The sequence below is a fragment of the Berghia stephanieae genome, chromosome 11, assembly GCF_034508935.2.
Source record: "Berghia stephanieae isolate SIO BIC M18660-M18661 chromosome 11, UCSD_Bste_1.3, whole genome shotgun sequence".
In the NCBI taxonomy this organism is placed as follows: Eukaryota; Metazoa; Mollusca; class Gastropoda; order Nudibranchia; family Aeolidiidae; genus Berghia; species Berghia stephanieae.
In genome coordinates, this window is record NC_088370.1 from 40152092 (window position 1) to 40176091 (window position 24000).

The window sequence follows — 24000 nt, forward strand, 5'->3', positions numbered from 1 at the left end:
TCAAGTGTCGTCGTTGGTACATATTTTATGATATCTTTTTGACTCAACGAACTTTCAAACTGACTTTAAATTATAAAAGGAAATCAAGTTATCTGTTTATCTATCTGTAAAAAATACATTTCTAATTTTCAAATCTTTCAGTAGAGTTGTGCGCCGTATCAATTTTTTATTGACTCAAATAAGCACAATTTTCTCCACAATGCTATATTTTTTAAAGAAAGGATATATATATATATATAAGTTCACACTATGTTAACCCACACTACTGTGGGGTCAAACACCTTATTTAAACTCATATTGGTCTATAAACGAAAGTATAATTGTTTTGAGCTTTAATACCATTCCGTTTTTTCTAAACCACAAGCCTACAATTATAATCAACACCCATCATCCTACTTCCAAAAAAAGATGCAACACTAAGTGATAGATTATACAATGAAATTGACATGATAATCCGAGACCATGTAAATGGCAACAATCATAATCACGGGCGATTTCAATACCAAAATAGGAAAAAGGACAGACAACGAAACATGCCTTGGTTCTTATTCTAAAGGATTGTGTAATGAAAATGGCCAGCATCTTATTGATTTTTGCTGCGAGCATAAGTTATTCATATGTAATTGTGCAAGGAACGTGGAAATATTCTGATGATAATATTATCAATACTTACAATCAGATAGACTTTATCATAATTTTGGACCATTACAAACGCATTCTCAATTATTTACGAACATATGCAGGAATCAAGACATCCACAGACCACAGACTCTTAGTTTCAAAGTTCAGGCCAACAGAAAAATCAAAATAAGCAAAGGCATAAGTATTAAAAATAAAATAGAAAACCGATCAAAGACTTCAGCAGTCTAAGAGATGACCTAGTCAAAGAAAACTTCAGAAACAAACTCGCTTCAAATCTCTCGTCAAAGAATTTAAAGGATACCTCTAACCCAGCTGAAATTCAACAACAACTTGTCCAAACCGTGCTGATGAGCAGGGAAACAAAATTGCCTGAGAGAAGTAGTACACAAAAACAAGATTACTGTCCAATACTGCATGACTTATCACAGCAGCAAAAAGAACTAAGACTTGACATCAACAGCTGCTCAAATACGGATGCGAAGAACAAATGAAGAGACAAAAGATAAAATCATGCATAAAATTAAATCTCAATCAATAGATAATCACAAGAAGAAAATAGATGAGATTGTGACTGAAATAAAAAGTAAGAGTGACAGTATGAAAATGTTCAAAGCGGGGAATACAATCAAACGACAAAAAAGACATAATAGACTTATAATCAAAGATAAATGTAATAAGACTTTAAGTAATGATAAAGAAATTATAAACATTATAAGCGTGTACTACACTGAGAAATACAAGGGTATTCAAGAAGTGGAACCATTCGAGTCTACCAACTCAGAGCTTGAAACGCCTATAACGCCCCAAGAAATAAGTGAAGCCATATAAAAGCTCAATAACAACAGATCGCCAGGTCTAGATGGTGTTAGACCAGAAGAACCAAAATGTCTTGACGACGAAGGCATTCAAATACGAGCTGGTATGTATAATAAGATATTTAAGACAAAACAAGTTCTCAATCCCGGAAGTGGAAAACCCATTCTGCTAAACAAACCAAATTAAAAGAAAGGCCCTTTAGAAAATTTGCGACCCATCGTATTATTATCCACCCTAAGAAAAGTTTTAAGCACAATCACGCCCAACAGAATTAGAGAAAAGGTAGTGGAATATCTTTCACCTTCACACGGTGGGTTTATAAGAGATAGAAGCACTGCAGACATAGTATGGGCCCATCAATGGCTGAAAGCCAGAACGGAGAAATTTAAGGAGGAATTTACCATACTTGGAATCGATATGAGTTCAGCTTTCGACACCATATTATGTAGAACCAAGTTGTAATCAATCCTTGACTCATTCTTGGACAAAGATCACGACGTGAAGCTCATAAGATACCTATTATCAAATACTGCATTACAATTTGAATCCGGCAGAGAATTAACAACAATATCAACCTCAATTGGATCCCCTCAAGGAGACAGCTTGAGTCCAATTCTGTTCACGATATACCTCGAATCGGCCATGAAATATCCAAGACCAAAATTACCACCAATAAAGAAGATCACTCGCAAATTGATCTACGCAGATGATACAGAACTAATCTTTGAATCAGAACATCAAGCGAAAATATACTTTCCAATAATATCAACTACCCTAGAAGCATGGAATCTAAAAGTGAATCAATCCAAAACAGAATATACACAAATCAACAAAAATTTAAATGAATGGAAAAGTGTACGTAAACTAGGCAATTTGATCAACGAAAATGAAGACATCAGAAAACGAAAGCAGCTGGACACCAGTGCATTCAAACAACTCCAAAATTTATGAAATAGAAATAACATAATCAAGTAGAATAAACGAATACAGATTTACGAGGCACTGATTATTCCGATATTGACATATAATTCTGGAACCTGGTGCCTCACAAAAAAAAACTTAGAAAGTCTCGATTCATACCACAGCAAACATTTACGTAACATAATTGGAATCTATTGGCCAGAGACAATTACAAATAATATATATATATATATATATATATATATATATATATATGAAAATGTTGATTTACCTGCTCTGTATAGAATTATATATAACGTCGTTTATAAAGCGACACCAAAAAGAATTGAGTTTGGAAATTTCCACAACTTTATTCAGAGTAATACTTTGTTTGCCATCCTTTAACTTGATGCAGGGAATAACTCGCTTTGGTGTGGACAAAGTTAATCGTTCAATAAACTCAGCAAAAGTAGAAAACGGCGGGGGTTGCTTGAACGTAATCGTGAAAATGCAAAAGAAAGAGGAAAATAAAATAAAATCATATTTGTTTTCCACGTTAATTTGTGTATTGTTATATTGTTACGCGGAAGCGAGGACGAGAGACCATGCGCACAACCAACATGACGTTCTCTCTCTTATGACTTTTCCGCCGGTGGCGTCACAGACTATGGGTGAAGTCCAATCAAGGGACGCTACTCTTCCGCTAATCTCATTCCCTATAATTAGATTCATATCATGACTGACTGATGACCTCATCCTTGGATAAAATGATTGTTCTATTTAAAAGCCCTACGTAAATTAAGCCATGTGCATTGTCGTCATGCATAAAGATCAACTTTCTCCCACAAACTGTTGCAATTCCATTGTCTCCAATGAAAACCTGCCATTTATTCTCACACGGATGTCTTTTGGCTTCCCATGATCCAACCCCAAACTACCAAATGACCACATCTCCTGTTTCATTTTTGAATGGCATTTGCTTAGTGAAAACGTCCACCGTGTTTCCCGTACGCAGTTTTTCGCGATATACCATGCAACAGACAGCCCAGGCACGGTTCTCAACGGCCACGGTTCTCAACACTAAGTCTAGGTATGAATTTATTCGGGACAATATACTTAAAGTTAAAAAGAGAAAAAACGATTGATGTTGTTGATATGTTCTTTACCAAATCATGGGAAATCACGTTCATTTCAATATGATTGTTGAATTTCAAATTTGGTGTAAAAGTCCTATATAATTGAAATGCCTCGTGTTGCCCGAGGCATGGCTTCCCTAAAATTCTTACTTTCACATATTTTTGCAACGTCCAAATGTCTGTGTCTCAAATTCTAAGCATTGTATCTTTTGATTGCATTTAAGAATAGGAATATATTACATTCATTGGAAAGGCAATTAAAAACTTTAAAATGATTTATTACACAATGTAATGCTTGGCTTGAGTCAATAAATTTAAAAGACGAAATAAGTATGAACTTACTTTTACGCATGACTATTTATAATATATGTATGCTACTTGTTTTACCAAAGGCATGAAACTTGAGAAAACAAGAATAAACAAAGATGTATTGATAAGCTTAAAAAATTCTAAGGGAGAGAACGATTGAAGTGCAATGCGTAGTTTAATGTATTATTGAAATATATTAGAGAGTCGACCGTCTCTTTTGTCCTATAACGGAACGATGTGCGCTTACTTACGAACGATGTGCGCTTACTTACGAACGATGTGCGCTTACTTACGAACGATGTGCGCTTACTTACGAACGATGTGCGCTTACTTACGAACGATGTGCGCTTACTTACACAACAGGCAACAAAAAACTGATACCGATCTCATTGGAAGTGTTAAACCACTCTTCCGTAGGACTGGATACATACTCGACTCGTTTACTTGATCTTCTTGTTTCAGCGTGATAATATCTTATGGTCTAGTCCAAATGCTGATCGTCAATAAAGATAATTCATCCTCGCTCTTTTACGTCCTGTAATCCAGAAAACCTGCCTATAGATATCTACATCCTGCTACTAAAAAAAGTTATGCCACCTTATGACAGAAGTAGAAAACGGTAGGGGCTGCCTAATAAATTTTTAACGAAAGAGTGAAAATGGAGAGGCTTCGTATGGGAAGTCTCCATTTTCACTCTTTCGCCGCCTTATGATACAATATGTAACCTATTCATCACTAATCCCCTCGAAGGTCTGGTTATATACACACTTGCAATGTTTTTGGAGCGGAAACAATATAAGGTGTGACATCACAACTTATCTGTCTTATAATAATGACAGTTGTGCGCTTACTAACATGATGTCATGCTAGATTAACGTCTCTCTTCTCCTTTTAGGGAACGTTGCCCACTTACTTACCTAAAACTAATTATTTTCTTTTTGTTCGTGATACAAATTATCTGGTATTTCTTCGGTCGGGTGGAATTCCATTTTCCATTCTTTCTCCCATGATCTTCTTGAAGTATATTCCAATCTTTTGATGTTTTAAAATCCCTATAAAGAAGGCTGTCGTCCGCAAAACGTAGACTTGTTTATCCTTCATTGATGTAAATTTAAAAAAGAACATTTATGCTGAACGTTTCTACTATCTTAAAATGAAGCGATTTGTGCTTACTTACACAATTCATATTAGATTAACTTATTATCAGCAAGACTCCGTTTTTTTTAAAATAATGAATATCATTTGTGACCTCTCGTCTCAAAACGATATTATGCCGTGGGGGGACCTCATGTTTATAATTTGATTTTAAGATTAATTCAAATTATATCGATGATCGGCGGATCAAACCTCTGAAGTCTCGAATTTCACGATCGGCGGATCAAACCTCTGAAGTCTCGAATTTCAAGATCGGCGGATCAAACCTCTGAAGCCTCGAATTTCACGATCGGCGGATCAAACCTCTGAAGTCTCGAATTTCACGATCGGCGGATCAAACCTCTGAAGTCTCGAATTTCACGATCGGCGGATCAATATTCTGAAGTCTGCATACGAGTTTTGCGCACCGTGTTTTGGGCGGATCAGACCTCGCATGTAAACGTCAGAGTTTTAAAAATGAAATAAATAAAATTGAGCTTTATACAGCCCAATATCCACAAAATGTGCTCAAAGCGCTTTACAAGGGGTCCCTGGTCAACAGCAGCATTTAACATGTAGGACGGAACATGACGCCTGTTAGGCGATATTACAATTTTTCGGACAAAGACAACGTTGTTAACGGCCAGGTACTCATTTTACACCTGAGTACGGTGAGAGAATGTGAGTAAAGAGCCTTTTCCAAGGACTCAACTATGCGCCGAGCGCGAGGTTCGAACCCAGGAACTTCCGATCCGAAAGCAAGTGTCATACCACTAGACCACATAGCCGATCTGAAGAAAATTGAGACTTCAGATGTTTGATCCGCCTACCATCGATATGCAGATTTAAAATAAATGCTTTAATTGGTGAGATGATTTTTATTTTTGCTTTCAACTTCGATGTCGAAAAACTGGCTCCAATCTCACTGGAAGTGTAAAACAACTCCTCCGGAGGACATGATTCATACCTTGTGTATTTGATCTTCTGGTTTCACAGTGATGTCATCGTATTGTCTAGTCTAAATATATTTTATTGGTCGTCAATAAAGATCATCCATCCTCGATCTTGTACGCTGCGCAATCTTATGAATCTGCATATACATCCTGCTATTATATAATTATAACACCTTATGATTCAATATGTAATCTATTAAAAGACGGGTTACATCACACTTCCAATGAGTTTGGAACCGGAAGAGTAAAAGGAGTGATGTCACTTCTCGGCTGCTATTTTATTCTTCTACTTCATTCTGGAATAATATCTGATTGACGACATGGGTGTATTTATCATTGTGCGGCTATGTGGTCTAGTGGTATGACACTCGCTTTCGGATCGGAAGGTCCTGGGTTCGAGCCTCGCTCGGTGCATAGTTGAGTCCTTGGAGAAGGCTCTTTTCTCACATTCTCTCACCGTACTCAGATGTAAAAAGAGTACCTGGCCGTCAACAGCATTGTCTCTGTCCGAAAAACATTCTAACATCGCTTATCAGGCGCCATGTTCCGTCCTAAATGTTAAATGTTGCTGTTGGCCAGGGACCCCTTTTAAAGCGCTTTGAGAACATTTAGTGGACATTGCGCTATATAAAAGCTCATTTTTATGATTCTATTACTAATCAAAGTATACATGCAGGACAATCGTTTTTATCAGGAGAGTCGTAATAGCAATGCGACTGGGGCATCATTGAAACCCATTCAGTCGCACGGCGCTTGCTGTTGTCTTAATTATGAAAACGCTCGGTGGGGTTCCTGACCTCCCATCATAGTGGGCAGGGAGGTACATAGTGTGTCTTCTATCCCCTTCTATCTGGTCTCCAACATGCTTTCTGTCTTTTTCTTGGAATGAGATTACTTGGTTTTGTCCTGGACCTGACCGGATACACTGGCTGGGAGGGAAACAGTCAAATGCATCTCTCTGTTATGTAATGTATGATGTTTTGTTTACATATTATATATGATTTGTGAACATTTGAGTTTATTCCTCTTAGTGGGAACCTGTGCTTGAGACTGGATGAGACTTTTAGGTGATCTCAAACTAAGTACTTTGATAGTGTGCTCTTGGAATCTATATCCCTTCCCTATTTGATCCAATTCTCCTTTGTCTTACTCTTTCTTGGGTGCTTTATTTGTAATTCTAGAACGTATTACTGTCCCATTTTCTTCCTTTTTACTGGCGCTGATATGACCTTAATGTGTTGCAAGCGCCGAAAAATCCTTAAAAACAAACAACATAAATGCAGGACAATCGTTTTTACCCGGAGAGCCGTAATAACAATGCGACTGGAGCATCATTGAAGCCCGATCTTGCTGGTGTCTTAATTGAATTCAATAGTCTGATGTCAAGTCGCCCAGCAACGGCGGCCATCGTGGTTCTAAACAAAGAAAATCGGTATTTTTTTTTAATTTTTCATGCTGGCTAGAACTTTTCATTTATATTATGATCAGAATGTATAAAAGTCAAAACATGATCATTTATATAATGTTTTTCTCTTCTGGATACACTTTTATGCTCGTCGGAGAAATATTTCATAAGGGCGTCCGCCATTGTTCGGATAGTTTAGAGCCAGTTTCTAAGTTACCATGCGTCATTACTAGGGAAGTGACGACATGACTGTTGAAGCGTTTTATGAAAACGGAAAGATAACACGATGGCACGTTAGAGCGGCTTTATTGTGTTTGTGATCCGCCACTCACTTTTGAAGCCACGAGCATTTGGTTGACCAATGTTTTGTGACGAGGCTATGGGTGGGTTCGTGACTGTACAAGAATGCGGCAACGAATGAACACTGGGTGGCTGCGAATCGACTTCGGTCGTTGAGCTGTCTAACAGCAAGTGCACTTCATCAGTGGGGACTTGCCACCTGTCCCACATGTACCCGACGTGGGCAAGAACCCGAAACGGCAGAGCATCTAATTGAACGGTGTGTTGTGACGATGCTACCGGGCGGGTTCGCGACGTTGCACCGGTGCGGACCGGACTTTGCTGATTGGGTCGATCGTCATAACATAGTAGTGTGAGAACCATAAGAGGCTGCTGCTGCTGTCTGGATCACCCCTAATGCGGTAATCTGATAGCACATTGTTACTCTCTGGGTGTGGCGTATGATATTGCTGTGCATAGTATAATGTGTTCGAGTATCTTGCTGCAGATCACGTTAATGAGACAGGCATATAGTTAGAAGGTTTACTTCTGCCTCCTTTCTAATAAAATTAAATTAAAATAAAATTCCCATAGGGGCAATTATTCTCTAGGGTCTAATCCAAGGGAAGACTGAAATAATCCAGGTGTCAGCCCCACTCCAGCGCCGCAAATGAGCTAGGCCGAGGTGACTTGATCAAGGCCACACAGCGCAGCGCCAGGTGATCGAACTCGGTACCTTTTTGGTATGAAGCAAAGACCGTACCGCTGAGCCACGCTGTCCCTCTAAAGTATTGGTTGGGGTTATGAGAGCTTCTTTCCATAGATCTGGTACTTGTCCCTCACTAATGATGCGTCAAAGATTTTTTGTAAGTATTGGGGTCTGGATCACCTCTAATGCGTTAATCTGATAGCACATTGTTACTCTCTGGGTGGCGTATGATATTTCTGTGTATGATGTGTTCGAGTATCTTGCTGCAGAAGCATGTTAATGAGACAGGCATATAGTTAGAAGGTTACTTCTATCTCCTTTCTAATAAAATTAAATTAAAATTAAATTCCCTTTATTCATCCCGTAGGGGAAATTATTCTCTAGGGTCTGTTCCAAGGGAAGACTGAAATAACCCAGGTGTCAGGATCACCTCTAATGGGGTAATCTGATAGCACATTGCAGCGCCGTAAAATGAGCTAGCCAAGGTAACTTGTACAAGGCAATACAGCGCAGCGGCGGGTGATCGAACTCAGTACCTTTTCGCGTACGAAGCATAGACTGTACCGCTGAGCCACGCTGTCCCCCTAAAGTATTTGGGGTTATGAGAGCTTTCCATAGATCTGGTACTTGTCCCACACTAGTGATGCGTCACAAGATTGTTTGTAGAAGTATTGGGGGTGATTTTAGCAAAACATTCTTTGAGAGTGTTATTTTATCATGGCCTGTTGCCTTGTGTGGATTGATGTTTTGCAATAATTTCTCAACCCCTGATGGTAAATAGTTGTAATAGTAAATAATGAATTTATATAGCGTCTAAACATCCACGTTAATCGTGATCTGCGGCGCTTTACATAATAAAAATGTTTAAAAACAACAAAATTAAAAATCACGACACTACATGATACATAATAAGCATGCATACAAAAACAAAATCAAAGCAACATCTATTTCATGAAAAATAAGCCTCACGGAACAACTCAGTCTTCAGACATTTCCTGAAAGATAATAAATTTTCACAGGATTTTGTCCGAGGACTAAATGCGATCCATAGGCGTGGAGCAATGAATGCATGAAGAACAGCAGATGGGTTTATTGTGATATCTTCTATTGTTTCAGGCCCATAATGAGGTTTTGTCTTTCTTATATTTGTCTCAAATATTATCCATCTCTGCCTATAGGCAGCTACTCATTCACCATGCGTCTGAAGTGGAATAAAATAATGTATTTAATTCTCTCCTTACCAGCCATTTTCAGGATTTTCCCCAAAACTTCACATCCAAATAACACAGAAATACGTACTATATTTATCACTCAAAACATATTATTTCTTTAGAAAAACATGCCCAACAATACACTGTTCATTTTTTTAAATGCTGTGGTGTACAAGTGAAATTTGAAAAAAAATGTTGGTATCGTAACGAATGTGACGATTTTCCTGTAGTTGGTAAGGAGAGGGTTAAAGTGTCCTATCCGGCGGACCAGGCTTTTGTGATTATTGTAATCCATCTGGTCACTGACCACGGTAAACAGCGCTTATTTTTAAGAGGACACCACATCGTCGCCACAAAAAACAACTGAAGTAGTTGAAACAGAAATGATGACAATGCCATAAATTCTTTTGAAACATCCCAAAGGGGAAATTTGTCTTTAAGGTCTATTATGACGCTTTTGTAATCTCTAAAGCCTCTAAATGCAATGCTTCATACGTATTACCATGAATAAGCTATTTTCTTGGAAAGAAAAAGCGTCGAGTTTTCGTGTAGTGAGGGAGAAAGAGAGAGAGATAGAGAGAGATAGAGAGAGAGAGATTGAGAAAGAGAGAGAGAGAGAAAGAGAGAGAGATAGAAAGAGAGGAAGTGAAAGAGAGAGAGAAAGAGAGAGAGAGAAAGAGAGAAAGAGAGAGAGAGAGAGAGAGAGAGAGAGAGAAAAGACAGAGATTGAGAAAGAGAGAAAGAGAAAGACAGAGAGAGAGAAAGATATAGAGCAAGAGAGAGAGAGAGAGAGAGAGAGAGAGAGAGAGAGAGAGAGAGAGAGACGGGCTTAAAAAGAAGGTGCTTGACGAGTGGTGTCGCGCGGAGTTAAGATTTGTAGAGAGGGTATGGGATGTGGAAGGCTTGGGGTGGGGGGCGTTACTAATACAGGTTGACACATTCATATTATATTATTAATTCTATGGCGTTAAAAAAAATAATAAAACTTATATCAATACAGACTTAGACGTTTTATTTGAGGCCCTTTGATTCTGGGCAAACAGGTGTCGTGTTGCGTGCGTCAGAACTCGACCTAAAAAATCATCTTTCGTTTCACGCTAGCAAAACACTTTTTGATAAGTTTGGCCCCCCAAAAAACACGTTTACTTCTTATTTCGACATATTAAGATAGCCCTTAACCAGTTAACTGCTGTATTTCTTTTTCTTTTTTTTTCAAAGTAAGGGAATATAAGAGGCATGAGGTTTTTCTGGCCAAAGTTTAAAAAGGAAAAAAAGCATCTTATGGGTGCATGGGATATAAAAAATAAAGAGCTCCCAATAATGACATCTTTCACATATCACAGTTATGAACAAACATAAAATGAATGTGACATCTTCAAAGGTGAAAAGAAAAGAATAAGAAACTTCATTAGGCATGTTTCGGCGCTTAAATCCTTCATCGGCCATTATTTTTAAAAATGAAATGGTAATACGATGAATGGTGATGCTATGTGGTGTCAGAGGCTAAGGCTGTAGGACGTAATCGAAGTAAAGAATGTTGAACGTTATCAGCTACAGAATTGGTGCCCACTGAAGTAGATTTGCAGGTCTGATAACTCAAATTGTTATGGATTCATTGTTGTCATAGAAATACGCTCAAACCAAGGCAGCACCTTCTAATGGTGCTCTCACTTACTATGTTATGACGATCGACCCAATCAGCAGCAGCTCCTAATGGTGCTCTCACTTACCATGTTATGACGATCGACCCGTTCAGCAGCAGCTACAAATGGTGCTCGTACTACCATGTTATGACGATCGACTCCTTCAGCAGCAGCTACAAATGGTGCTCGCACTACTATGTTATGACGATCGACCCATTCAGCAGAAGCTTCTAATGGTGCTCACACTACTTTGTTATGACGATCGACCCAATATGCAAATTCTTTGCCGCACTCGTGCACCGTCGTAAACCCGCCCGGAAGCTTCGTCACAACACACCGTTCAACTAGATGCTCTGCGGTTTCGGGTCCATTCCTAAATCGGGTACATGTTGGACAGATAGAAAGTCCCCACTGATGAAGTGACCAAGGCAAAACATTATCCATTACAACAATGTTAAACCAAGCCTATAAATGTGTCCAGTTATATGTGCACGTCAGTATCAACGATCTTAAAACTTTTATTCACCTTTTCTCTGGCCATATGTCCTACTGCTAGGTATTTTTCTTATTCGTTACCTCTGTCGACTCAGGTGTTAACATCAGCTAAAGATGAGTGAAGCCATTCATAAAAGGTCCCGAGACAAACAGATTGTAAGTGCGCTATTATGTTGTTGTTTAAAAGAAGAAGGCTGTTACCAGACAGGTTCACATTTTATACCTAAGGTTGATGATACATGTGAGTAAAGAATTTGTTTCATTGAGCACAACTATATGGCGCTGGCTTCCGGCGACAACAGACGTGGGTGTGAATGTTTACCTATTTTCTACAGATATTTTTATTAATTTATCATTCAATCGCCGGTATTTACGCCTAATTTTTATTCAAAATAGATGTAAAATATATATTGTATCTGATTTTTATATATTAGTATAAAATTATAACGTAAATTGTGTTTTAGGAAATTGAAAATCTAAATAAATTTTGTTCACGTTTTGACACAGCAAACAAATTTGATATTGAAAATGTAAAACATAAATTAGACAGGGCTTTGGAAGATGAAATGACTATTGAGGTCAGTGAAGAAGAAACGAGATTTGTATTTTCGAAAATAAACGAGAGGAAGGCTGCTGGGCCGGATGGATTGAAAGGAAAATTATTAAAGGACTGAGCCCATCAGCTTTCCCCCATTTATACACATATTTTAACATGTCCCGCCAAAGCGTTTCAATTCCTGAAATCTGGAAAACTTCAAAAATTATTCCTGTTCCAAAAAAAAAGAAACAATTGAATCAATGAACGACCTCAGACATGTTGCACTGACTTCAATAGTCATGAAATCTTTAGAAAAACTTGTTCTTGTTAAAATTAAGAACCAGTTCATGCCGTTGAGTGATAGTCATCAATTTGCTTACAAAACCAGGACGTGACGTAGAAGATGCCATTCTGCCGTTCACAAACAACATTTACAGGCATCTAGATCACGCTAAGAGCTATTGCAGATTGCTTTATGCAGATCTTTCTTCAGCGTTCAATACAATGCAATCTCAGTTGATTGTTCAAAAATTGACTCTTCTGGATTTAAACAAGTATATAATTGCTTGTGTGCTCGAATTTCTTACGGAGAGAGAGCACAGTACGTTCAATTAGGACAAAACATATCTTCCTATATAACTACAAATACTGGTGCTCCTCAAGATTGTGTATTGTCCCCTGTATTATTCACGATATACACGACTGACTGTAGAAGTCAAAACCTGAGTGGACCTTTAATAAAGTTTGCAGATGACACCGCTCTTCACGGCCTCATAACAAATGGCAACGAAGTGGCTTATAGACAAAAAATAGATTTGTGTCTTGGTGTGATGCCCACCACCTAGAGCCTATTCATAAGCAAGACAAAGGAGCTAATGATTGACTTCAGCAGAGTGAAGGAACCGATAGAAACGTTAAAATTAAAGGACCAATTCGTCCAGCGAGTTCCTCACTACAAATACCTTGGTGTAACGATTGATGACGGGCTCAAGTGGGATGAACATTTGAAAATAATTAGCATAAGATGTGCAGACGTACTTATTTTTTATCAAAACTCTCTCAGTTTAGAATAGATAAAACCCTCTGCACATTATTTTACAAAGCAGTAATCGAAAGTGTTTTGTCATTTTGTATAACAGCTTCGTGAGGCAATTGTTTAGCAGTGGAAAGAAACAAAATAAATTCAAATATTAAAAAATCCACTAAATGCTATTTAAATGATGCTGACGATGTAGATCTTTTATGCGAAAACTTTTGTATGAGTAAAATAACTAAAATATTAAATGACCAGCATCATCCACTAAGACCACCAGTTATTGTGTCAGGAAGGAGTGGTCGCCCTTTCTCTAATTCAACGAAAACAGAGACACCAAAAATCTTTTCTGCCGTCCAGTATTAGGCTTTATAACAACAAACAATAATCATTTTATATAATTTTTTCGCTTTTTTACTTTCAAATAATGTAAATATTAATGTATTTGTTTTGCAATCTTTTCAATTTTCAATTTATAGTGACAGTTTTAACCATTTCACAGTATTCAAATTATTCATATTATAAAGCGCGGCTCTGGTTGTGGAACTGCTCCTTTTTATATATACATCATATTTCCATTATATTTTTATCCTATTGTGTAAATTATAACACGTCTGTACCAAATTTTCCTTTTTGGGATGCAATAAAGTATTATTATTATTACTATTATTATATTATTTATTATTATTATTATTATTATTATTATTATTATTATTATTATTATTATTATTATTATTATTATTATTATTATTTATTATTATTATTATTATTATCATCATTATTATTATTATACTAACGATAACTCACTTTTCAATTTTGGAAGAAAAGACTGCTGTCAAAAAATAACTGGTTCCTGGAAATGTAGATCCACTCTTCCGAAGGGCTGGATACATACCTTGTGTAATTCATTTTCTGGAGTCAGGGTGATAGTGTCATATTATCTAGTCTACATATATGCTGGCCGTCAATTAAGATCATGGGTACATGCTTTTTTACATCTCGTAGGCTTAAGAATCTACCTATTAAAAAAAATTAAAATTGAACTTTATATACCGCAATATCCACTAAATGTGCTCAAAGCGCTTTACAAGAGATCACTGGTCAACAGCAACATTTAATATGTTGTTCGGGACATGCCGCCTATTAGGCGATATTACAATTTTTTTGGACAAAGACAACGCTGTTAACGGCCAGGTACTCATTTTACACCTGAGTACGGTGAGATAATGTGAGTAAAGAGCCTTTTCCAAGAACTCAACTAAACGCCGAGCGCGAGGCTCGAACCCAGGACCTTCCGATCCGAAAGCGAGTGTCATACCACAAGACCACATAGCCGCACTATACATCCTGCTACTGAAATATTTATGCCAAGTTTATGTCACCTATTCATTATTAATACTCCAAAGGACTGGTCACATAAACACTCCCAAGAATTTAGGAACCAAAAGAGTAGAGGGTTGATGTCGCGGCTTTTCTTTTCTATTTCATTTGGTGATCGTTGGTTTGTATTGTGACGTCATTTTTAGGAAAGTGTTAGACCATAAGTTAACAACAGCAACGATTTGCACCATTGCACACAATCTGTCTTAAGTCTGTCTACAACGTAGAGATAGGACTATTGGGATAAGCTTGTGTCATTTAACTCGAAAGCTTTCTGTTCATTGTAATTAAATCGTGATACGTACCTCTCGCTCTCTCTATAGATTCTTCTCGTACCTTCTAAAACGTGCAATCCTGTTTGGATTAAGGATTATTAAAAACAAATTCAATCTGCTCGTTATGGCGATTACAGGTGTTGAGATGGCGGATGCTAAAGATGACACCAAAAAGGTTAGGATTTTTGTTAATTATTATTTTTTACCAGTTAATTATTAATTATTCTGGAGAGAAAAAAACGTGTATTTAAAAATTTTGGCCAGAAAACTTGTCTTTCAAATATTGATCGATTTGAATGACCCTCATCTTGACGAAACCTCTCAAACCTGGGACCAAGGAAGGTTTGAGAGATTTTAACATGGTGAGGGTCATTCAAATTGATCGATATATTAAGGACGAGTTTTCTGGCCAACTTTTTAAACACATATTTTTCCAGAGTACGACTGTAAACTAGTTAAAGAAATGTTCAATTATGCGTACTTTATATCTGCCACTTCTATGTACTGGTATGGATTTTGACCGTAGTCTTCATAGATTCATAGCCCGATGTTGACAAGAAGTATATGTCACAATACAAAGTAACAACCACCAAAAGAGAGTAAATAACGAGATGTATTCAATAGTTCAACCAATGGGATCATTTGTTCCCTTAAATATGATTTTAAAGACCCACTTTAAAAAAGATAAACGCTATGCATTAAGAAAAACTGCAGCCAAAATATTTACACTTTTTACCATCCCACAAAGATATAAGACTTTTAAATTAGTTTAAAGAGAACGTTTCTCTCATGTGTTCTGGCAAACGTTTCCACAACACCGCAGCGCTATATTTAAAAGATTGTTTTCCGAAAGAAGTAGTTTTGGTTTTTGGAATGGTGACGCTGTTTGTACGCTAAAAGTTATATTTTCTTTCTTTGAAAGTTATTAAGTTGTTGAGAATTTGAAGGGGTAAGTTGTAAAGTCTAGCTTCAGCTCTATATCGATGTGTAAGTGAAATACAGGAGCAAAACGTTGCCTAGTTGTAAAATTTTGTATTCCTTATGAGCAGTGATGAGTGATGTCGTAAGGATTATCAATTAACAAACCCCTGACATCACCACTGATCAAACTTTTATAAATCATCATCCTTATTTAATGGGGTACAGGTAGGTAAGTGTGACGGGGAAAGATAGCATAAGAATCAGTACATATAAATACATAATAATACTGTCGCATATTAGCAAAAGAACATTTGTAAATGTGATTCGGGTAACTGTAATTCATTCATTTGGAAGGCATACATACATATACATTAACCTATACATATATCGATAAATATTTTAATTTATAAATAACATGAGTTGTGAATTTCTGTTATATTTTGTTATATTATAGGTTGCGTCTACTTACGGCCCGGGCTAAAACACTATATTAAGTATAACTCACTACACATACTACGAGTATTTTTAAATGGCATTAATTAATCATAACACAATTTAAGTCCACAGCTATAAGATTGATGTAAGTATTTCGTACCTTTGTGCACACAGTATTTTCCGTTAAATATGATTTCAATTGATCACTATAGCATTCTAGTTTTAGAGTGATGGAATGAGAGAAAGGCCGGATTTAGCTGATTACTTGCTTATATAAAAATATGGCCGGAGTTAGTCAATCCCAGAAACCAATGATGTTCCTGATTCGTTAGCGCCAAAATTTTACTGGTCATTTAATCGAATCTCATTTCGGGTATGCTAGCCCTGGTTCGTCAAGTAAGATATTCAAGTGTCATTGCGTAATCTTAGGACTATTTTACTGCCGCTTTGATTAGGTGAACGGTCGATTAATCTGCACGCATATGGCATCTCGTCTCTCAACTGGTCATTTGAATTAATTTCGCGTTATAATCGGCGTCTTTGTAATGTCGGTAGATTGTAAAATTAATTAGGCTGGAGCCATAAAAGTATGCAGGTGACGCTGTGAGCAAAATATTATGAGTTATTCAAAATCCTGAGAAAGTTACGAGGGATTTGAAATAAAGCACTACAGTTGGAAGGCTTTACGGCAAATTTCTTTAATGTGTGCGTCTAATTTTAATTGGTAATCCATTTCGATTCCTATTAATCTCACATTTCCCTCGCATATCTTTGAAGAGTTAATATCAAAGTTCAAGTTTTTTGAGAAAGTTCGCTTACCAATGACTAAAGCTTGAAATTTGTCAGGATTAGCCTGTATGCAATGTATATGGAACCATTCGATTAACTCATTGCTTTCTTGCTCCGGTATTGTTTTCAGGGTTTTACAATCATCGCGATTGTAAAATAAAGTGTTGCCGTCAGCATAATGATTCTAAGTGCATTTTTTATGATAACGAAAATATCATTTATGAAAATATTAAAAAGTAATGGGCCTAAAATATCAATCCTTGTGGTACTCCCTTTTCTACATATTCCCAATTGCCGACCGTGTTCAAAGTTTTTACTTGTTGATTACGCTTCGAAATATAGCTCTCAATTATAGAAACTGTTTTGGAGACGCCATACGCAGACAACTTTTCCAAAAGTAATTAATTTATGTGGTATGCAATCGAAAGCTTTGGAAAGGTCCATTAAAATTGCAGCAGAGAAGTTTTTATTATCTAAAGATTCTCTCCATTCTTCTAAAAGTTTAAGGAGAACATTTTGGCAGCAATTATTATTTTGTCTAAAGAACATACTAAATTATGAAATAATGTACTAAAATGTTGATTGAATTGTTTTGCTAATATTCCATAATATTTGCTATAGATGGGAAAATACTAACTGGTCTATTGTTTATACATCAAGTGGATCTTTCATCTTAAAAGGGGTTTTATTTTAGCCACTTTCAATTTGTTTGGTAAAGTACTTGCTTTTAGTGGGGAGGGGGGGGTGTTTACTGAAACGCTTGAATTTAGTAGTTTTATTGAAATATCGTCCTCTCCCGCTGCCTTTTTTCATTCATATTCATAATTATTTTCCCAATCGTTTCGGATTTTACATCTCTAAATTCAAATAACTTTACAAAGGTAAGATTGTCTATGATTGCTTTAATGCTCGGATGGCATTTAAGGTAAAAAAAAATTGCAAGACCTCCTACGTCTTTTGAAACTTTAACAAAAAAGGTATTGACAACTGAACTCACCTCAGGTATCCATTTATTATTTTACCATACTGTTTTAATGCTATCTTTTGCTCGTTAAAAAGTGTATTATTTCATATGAAGGGTTTGAATGTAGACCAAAGATCTTTGTTATTTTGTCACCCCGTTCAACTTTCTAAGAAAACCTTTTGAATAGATTTAGCTTTTAGATTTGATATTTCATTTCTACTTCTTTTATACAGTGCCCGTGTCTCCCGATTTTTTGTGTTTTTGATTTTTGTTTTAAAACATTCTTTTACAGTAGATAGTTATGCACAAATTCTTATTCATGTAATAGCAAGTGTTCGTTATAATGAGAAGTTCTTTGTTTAATGGGGGGATGGCTATTTAAAACAAGTATCATCTTTTCCGCTAGGTTCTCATAGTTTACATTAAGACATTTGTCCATCTTAATTAACTCGTTTCATTTGCAAGAACCAATCTTACATCGTCTTGATATTTTTCTGGTTAACTTTTTTAAAAATTTTATGTAGTATTTTATTTTTGGTTTGAGTTTTGGAACATTTTTTCTTAATAAAGGTTGAAATAAGGTTATGATGGCCACTCACCTCTGTGCTAAAATTTAGAGGCTTTTCACGAACGATTCAGTTTGTTTGAAAATATTAAGTCAACAATGGAGAGGTATGTTCAGAATTAAGTTTCCCTACTCACATAATGTTATGAATAACCTTGTATTTGATTTCATATTTATGAAACTATTTCAATTACCTATTCAACACAAGAACCGATAACTTCCATACGCTTCTGCATTTGGTGTACCCAACGGTCAAAGACGGTGACCAGTGGCTGTTTGTCCAAGGTCATGATTGCTTTTTTCATCGCCTTTTGAATCTGGTCCCCGTCTTCATATCGTACACCTCGCAGCATTTATTTCACCTTAATGGGAAGAGATATGGATGTCGCATGGGGCAAGATCAGGTGAATAAAGCGGGTGTTCACAACAATTCCCACGAGTAACTCTAGAGAAGCTCGTTCACAGCTTTTGATTTGTGAACAGATGCAATGTCATGATGCAGAATGACGCCTTGTTCCAGAAAAGCTTTCTTGCCAGGTTCGTTGGTCAATATTCAGTAAACGGTTTTAATGGACACACCAGCAAGTTCACTTATCTCCCTACAAGTTCTTGGATCTTCTTCCACTACAGCTGTTGTTCTCACAACAATTTCACCACAAGTGACAACAGGAGATCCCCCAGTGTGTTCCTCGTCCTGTATGTCAGATCTCCCATCTTCAACTTCCCTGACCCACTTTCTGATAGTTTGAATTTAAGGACCATTGTGTTCCCAAAACTTTACAAAGGTCTCCGTGTATTTCGACAACAAACTTGCCGAGAAGAGTTTAAAAGCTGATGACAACCCAAACATCGTAATGTGAAAAATGTACATCAATGTTTTCCTCTGCCATTTTCTTTTGATTAGTATTAGACAAGGAGCAGAATTACAACACACTTGTCACGTCTCGGTTCTATGACACGACAACCAATATACTTGAAATTTGGCATCACGATTTTGTAGATATGACGTCATAGTGTCTCACATTTTGCTAGTTCTAGGTTGCTTATTAGCAAAGTTATAGAAGAGGGAAACTTCATTTTGAAGCACACCTAGTATTATTCATATCAAAATAATCACAGATGTCGTCGAGTTCTTTGCTGTGGTAGGAAACTTGATGTCAAACTTTAAATCACCCACCACAATCAAAATTTCAGAGTTCTGTACCTCTATCCGACATTGTTGAAAACTGTCGACTAAACGGGTTTTGTTCCATGCAAGGGAGTCTGTACAGAGAAAATATTATCCATTTAGAGACTTCCAGTGTAATTTCATACACTATACTTTCCAGATGTTTACTTTCAAGCGCGTGCAGTCGAGATGCAACTATGTCTGAACAAATCCATGTAGCTATTCCTCCTCCTTTGTTGTTCCTATCTCGTCTTACCACCGAATCCTTCTATTTAAAGTAACGCTTTTTGAAAAGGTTCCTCTATTTTTGGTTTCAGATATCACTAAAAGTCAGTCGGGTTTCCGTCAGAATGGGAGAAGTTTCTAGTACTACTACTTCTCCTCCTCCTCCTCCTCCTCCTCCTCCTCCTCCTCCTCCTACTACTACTACTACTACTACTACTACTACTACTACTACTACTACTACTACTACTACTACTACTACTACTACTACATACTACTACTACTACTACTACTACTACTACTACTACTACTACTACTACTACTACTACTACTACTACTACTCTACTACTACTACTACTACTACTATACTACTACTACTAACTACTACTACTACTACTACTACTACTACTACTACTACTACTACACTACTACTACTACTACTACTACTACTACTACTACTACTACTATATATTATTATTATTATTATTATTATTATTATTATTACTACTATTACTACTACTATTACCACTACCACTACTACTACTACTACTACTACTACAACAACTACTACTACTACTACTACTACCACCACTACCACTACCACTACCACTACCACTACTACTACTACTACTACTACCACAACTACTACTACTAATCCTCAAACAAATAAAACCAAAGCACATGTTTGTCACTATATTTCTACATATTATTAGCATTTGAATTACCCCGACATGATACCGATTTGAAGCGGTGGGTCTCAACTACATTACACACTTCATTAGAAAAGTGCCAGAAGACAATAGAGAATAAAAATTTTTCGCGGCGGTGGTGGGGTTTGAACCTGCGACCTTATTGGTACGACAACTCCGCCTGGCAGGTGAGAGCGTGGCTCTACCGTGGTTCTACTCACTTCATATCTTGTTGTTACCAACATAAGTGCCTGCTCCACTCACTTTTCTGAATTAAAAATTCACCCCGTACACCGGAGCATACTCAATGTCTCAATCGTTTCTATGTTATATGTTTGTGTTGAGAATATTGGCTATTAAGCTTAACTGCTGGTCAAAATACTTCGCGATGGTGGTGGGCGAACGAACCGGCGGTCCCAGAAGTGGGTGAGAGAGGGATCTAGAAATGACTTGGGTTTGAAACGAATATTTTTGTGTTCGTGGATAGCTCACACGGTAGAGCCACGCTCTCACCTGCCAGGCGGAGTTGTCGTACCAATAAGGTCGCAGGTTCAAACCCCACCACCGCCGCGAAAAATTTTTATTCTCTATTGTCTTCTGGCACTTTTCTACTCACTTCATATCTTGTTGTTACACTTCATTACCTCACTACTTCATTTCACGGCGAGACCGATTGAATTTTCTCTCAAGATCCAATTTCACCTTCCAGTAAGTGTCTGGTGACAACCGCCGATTTAACAGAAAAAACAAAGAGAATTGAATGAGCGGTGACACTTGATAGACCTATATGAAATAAGACGCCAATGTTGTTTGTGTCCCCCTCCCCGACAAGATATAAAAAAGTTTAGAAATAAATTCAAAGGAGAGCTGCCATGTGCATAACAAATACTAACTTCTCACGAATTACCAGCGCACCAAATCTTGTTTACCACTCACCCGTGACACACTTAACCCTCTCCTGACAAAAGACAGGAAAATCGTCACATTGGTTACGATACAACCAACATTTTTCTTATTCATTAGTTACGTTACAGCCAACATTTTTCTTATTCATTGGTTACGTTACAGCCAACATTTTTCTTATTCATGTTTCTCTTGCACTTCTTTTGTACATCGTAAAATTTAAAGAAAATGAATAGTGTGCTGTAGATCATGTTTTGCTAAAGAAATTATGAATCGCAAGAACTTACTGCTATTGTGGTTGAGTGAAAGAGAAATCTACTTTTGTTTTAGTAGGGTGTGAAGTGTTGCGGAAAATCCTGAAAATGGCTGGTAAGGAGAGAGTTAAAACAGGAAGAACAAGTAGTAAAGCAAACATACTCCATACAATTTTCCACTAAACATATTTTGGGGGTCATAGATTTAGTAGCAGAGAAAGCACGGGGCGAGATCAATAAAATAATTCCACCATACACGAGAACAGAATGATACGGAATTCAATCTTTCCTTCTACAATTAAACATTGGAACAACCTCTATTTTTTTTTAATTGAGCTTTTATATAACGCAATTTCCACTAAACGTGCTCAAAGCGCTTTACAAGGGGTCCCTGACCAACAGCAACACGTAACATGTAGAACGAGGCATGACGCCTGGTACTTATTTTACACCTGAGTACGGTGAGAGAATGTTTGTAAAGAGCCTTTTCCTCCCGGATTACATCGCAGAAATAAAATCCCACAAAACATTCACACAAATTATTCAATTCTACATTAGTGATAACTGTGCGCCTATGTGGTCGTCTAGTGGTATGACACTCGCTTTCGGATCGGAAGGTCCTGGGTTCGAGCCTTGCTCGGCGCATAGTTGAGTCCTTAGAAAAGGCTCTTCACTCACATTTTCTCACCGTACTCAGCTGTAAAATGAGTACCTGACCGTTAACAGCGTTGTCCCTGTTCGAAAAAAATTGTATTATCGCCTAACAGGCGTCATGTAACGTCCTAAGTGTTGCTGTTGGCCAGGGACCCCTTGTAAAGCGCATTGAGCACGGTTAGTGGATATTGCGCTATATAAAAGCTCAAGTTTTTTTTTTGAAAGAAGATGGAAATTGTAAATTGTGGATCGATCATCTAACAACTGGGGCTACTACAGAATAACGATGAGGACAAAGACGACGACGACGACGACGATGATGATGATGATGATGATAATGATGATGATGATGATGATGATGATTATGCTGATGATGGTGATGATGATTATGAAGATGATGATTATGATGCTGCTGCTGTTGCTGCTGATGATGATGATTATGATGATGATGATGATGATAATGACGATGATAATGATGATGGTGGTGATTATCATTTTTATTATTATTATTATTATTATTATTATTATTATTGTTATTATGTTATTTCTTTCATAGATATAGGAATATATAGATACACACACACACACATATATAATATATATATATATATATATATATATATATATATATATATATATATATAAATTCTGGCACATTATGGACTCCCTGAGAAGTTAGCATGAAGATTTACATGAAGATCAGCTTACTGACAGATTTGAAAATAAGACCGGTGTCATGCAGGGATGCTTGCTCTCACCATTTCTGTTCATCCTTGCCATTGATTGGCTAATGAAGGAACCATCCAAAGGGCGAAGAAATGGGATACAGTAGATCCCCTAGACACAGTTGGATGATCTGGATTTTGCAGATGATCTGGCTCTTCTGTCCCACACCCAGGACCAGATGCAAGCAAAAACCACAATTATAGACAGCATCTAGGAATTCATTGGTTTGAGAATTCACCCCGCAAAGTAAAAGGTCTTAAGGATAGGTACGCGTCAAAGGAGCAGATCAAAGTAAAAGATCAGGAACTTGAAGTATAAACACTTTCTGCTATCTCGGGAGTATAATTGACAAGGTCAGGAAAGGCACAAGCTGCATTCACATCTTTGAACAGAGTTTGGAGAACCAATGATATCTCCCTTCGACTAAAGCTAAGACTTTTCAACTCAAACGTGAAGTATTTCCTACTGTATGGATGTGAAACTTGGAATGCATCGCAGGCATGTATATGGAGGATAGAGATGTTCGTAAGCCGGTGCATTTGTAAGCTACTCAGAATAAAATGGATGGATTGAATTAAGAACGAAGTAAAGAACACAGCAGAAACCAGTGGGAGAGGAAATAGGACGAAGACGACGGAGGGGTATTGGACACACCCTTAGAAAGAATGACTCAACTATAACAAAGAAAGTATTGGACTGGAACCCTCAGGGCAGGATATCAAGGGAAAGGCCTCGGGGTACATGGAGAAGAATTAAAGAAGCTGATATACAGAGAAGTGATAAGACATGGAACGAGATAAGCAAAGTCAGCTCAGAATAGAGAATGATGGAAATCTCTGTGGTCTATACACT

At 37.1% G+C, this 24000-nt stretch overlaps 1 protein-coding gene across 5 annotated transcripts in view; it reads left to right on the forward strand.

The window, feature by feature from the left end:
- LOC144956977 (solute carrier family 28 member 3-like) overlaps positions 1-24000 on the forward strand; it is a 59202-nt gene that overhangs the window by 6777 nt on the left and 28425 nt on the right. Inside the window, exon 3 of one of the 5 annotated variants that reach the window (XM_078887848.1) lies at positions 14907-15033. The exons of the other annotated variants lie outside the window; for them this stretch is intronic. Coding sequence (XP_078743974.1) covers positions 14983-15033 — 51 coding nt within the window. The 5' untranslated portion in view covers positions 14907-14982. The remainder of the gene's footprint in view (positions 1-14906; positions 15034-24000) is intronic. 5 annotated transcript variants of the gene reach the window in all.